The sequence below is a fragment of the Eurypyga helias genome, unplaced genomic scaffold (assembly GCF_000690775.1).
Source record: "Eurypyga helias isolate BGI_N326 unplaced genomic scaffold, ASM69077v1 scaffold8991, whole genome shotgun sequence".
NCBI classification, from domain to species: domain Eukaryota; kingdom Metazoa; phylum Chordata; class Aves; order Eurypygiformes; family Eurypygidae; genus Eurypyga; species Eurypyga helias.
In genome coordinates this window covers 393-812 of record NW_010230159.1, presented here as the reverse complement: position 1 = coordinate 812, position 420 = coordinate 393, and the positions used below count along the sequence as shown (strand labels likewise).

At 69.3% G+C, this 420-nt stretch overlaps 1 protein-coding gene across 1 annotated transcript in view; it reads right to left on the bottom strand.

Annotated features, from left to right (window-relative positions):
- Window positions 1-420, bottom strand: part of NAPRT (nicotinate phosphoribosyltransferase) — a gene marked incomplete at its 5' end in the record, with an annotated part of 7,244 nt that overhangs the window by 6,435 nt on the left and 389 nt on the right. The window contains 2 exons of the mRNA XM_010160646.1: window positions 41-156; window positions 234-364. Coding sequence (XP_010158948.1) covers window positions 41-156; window positions 234-364 — 247 coding nt within the window. The remainder of the gene's footprint in view (window positions 1-40; window positions 157-233; window positions 365-420) is intronic.

The window sequence follows — 420 nt, the reverse complement described above, 5'->3', positions numbered from 1 at the left end:
CGGGCAGAGCATCCCGCCCCCTGCTCGCGGCGATGCTCACCCGTGGCTGCACCTCCTCCAGCGAGGTGAAGGACATGATGAAGGAGTGGGCGACGGTGCCGCGCACCGGGATGCCGTAGAGCTTCCCCGCCAGGACGTTGCTGGTGCAGTCGAAGCCTGCGAGGAGGGACAGGGGGGACACGCGGGTGATGGTGTGGCCGCAGCGCCGTGGGATGCCGCGGGGCAGCACTCACCCCCGATGTAGGAGTACTTGGAGGCCGAAAGGGCACCGTCCGGCCCCTGAGCGCGACGGAGCCCAATCTCCATCAGCTTCATGTCCGGACCGGCAAGGAGTCGGAAGCGAGCGGCGTTGGTGGCCACCAGGCTGGGGGAGGGACGAGTCAGACTGAGCCAGGAGGGGGGCCAGCAGCTGGCTACGGG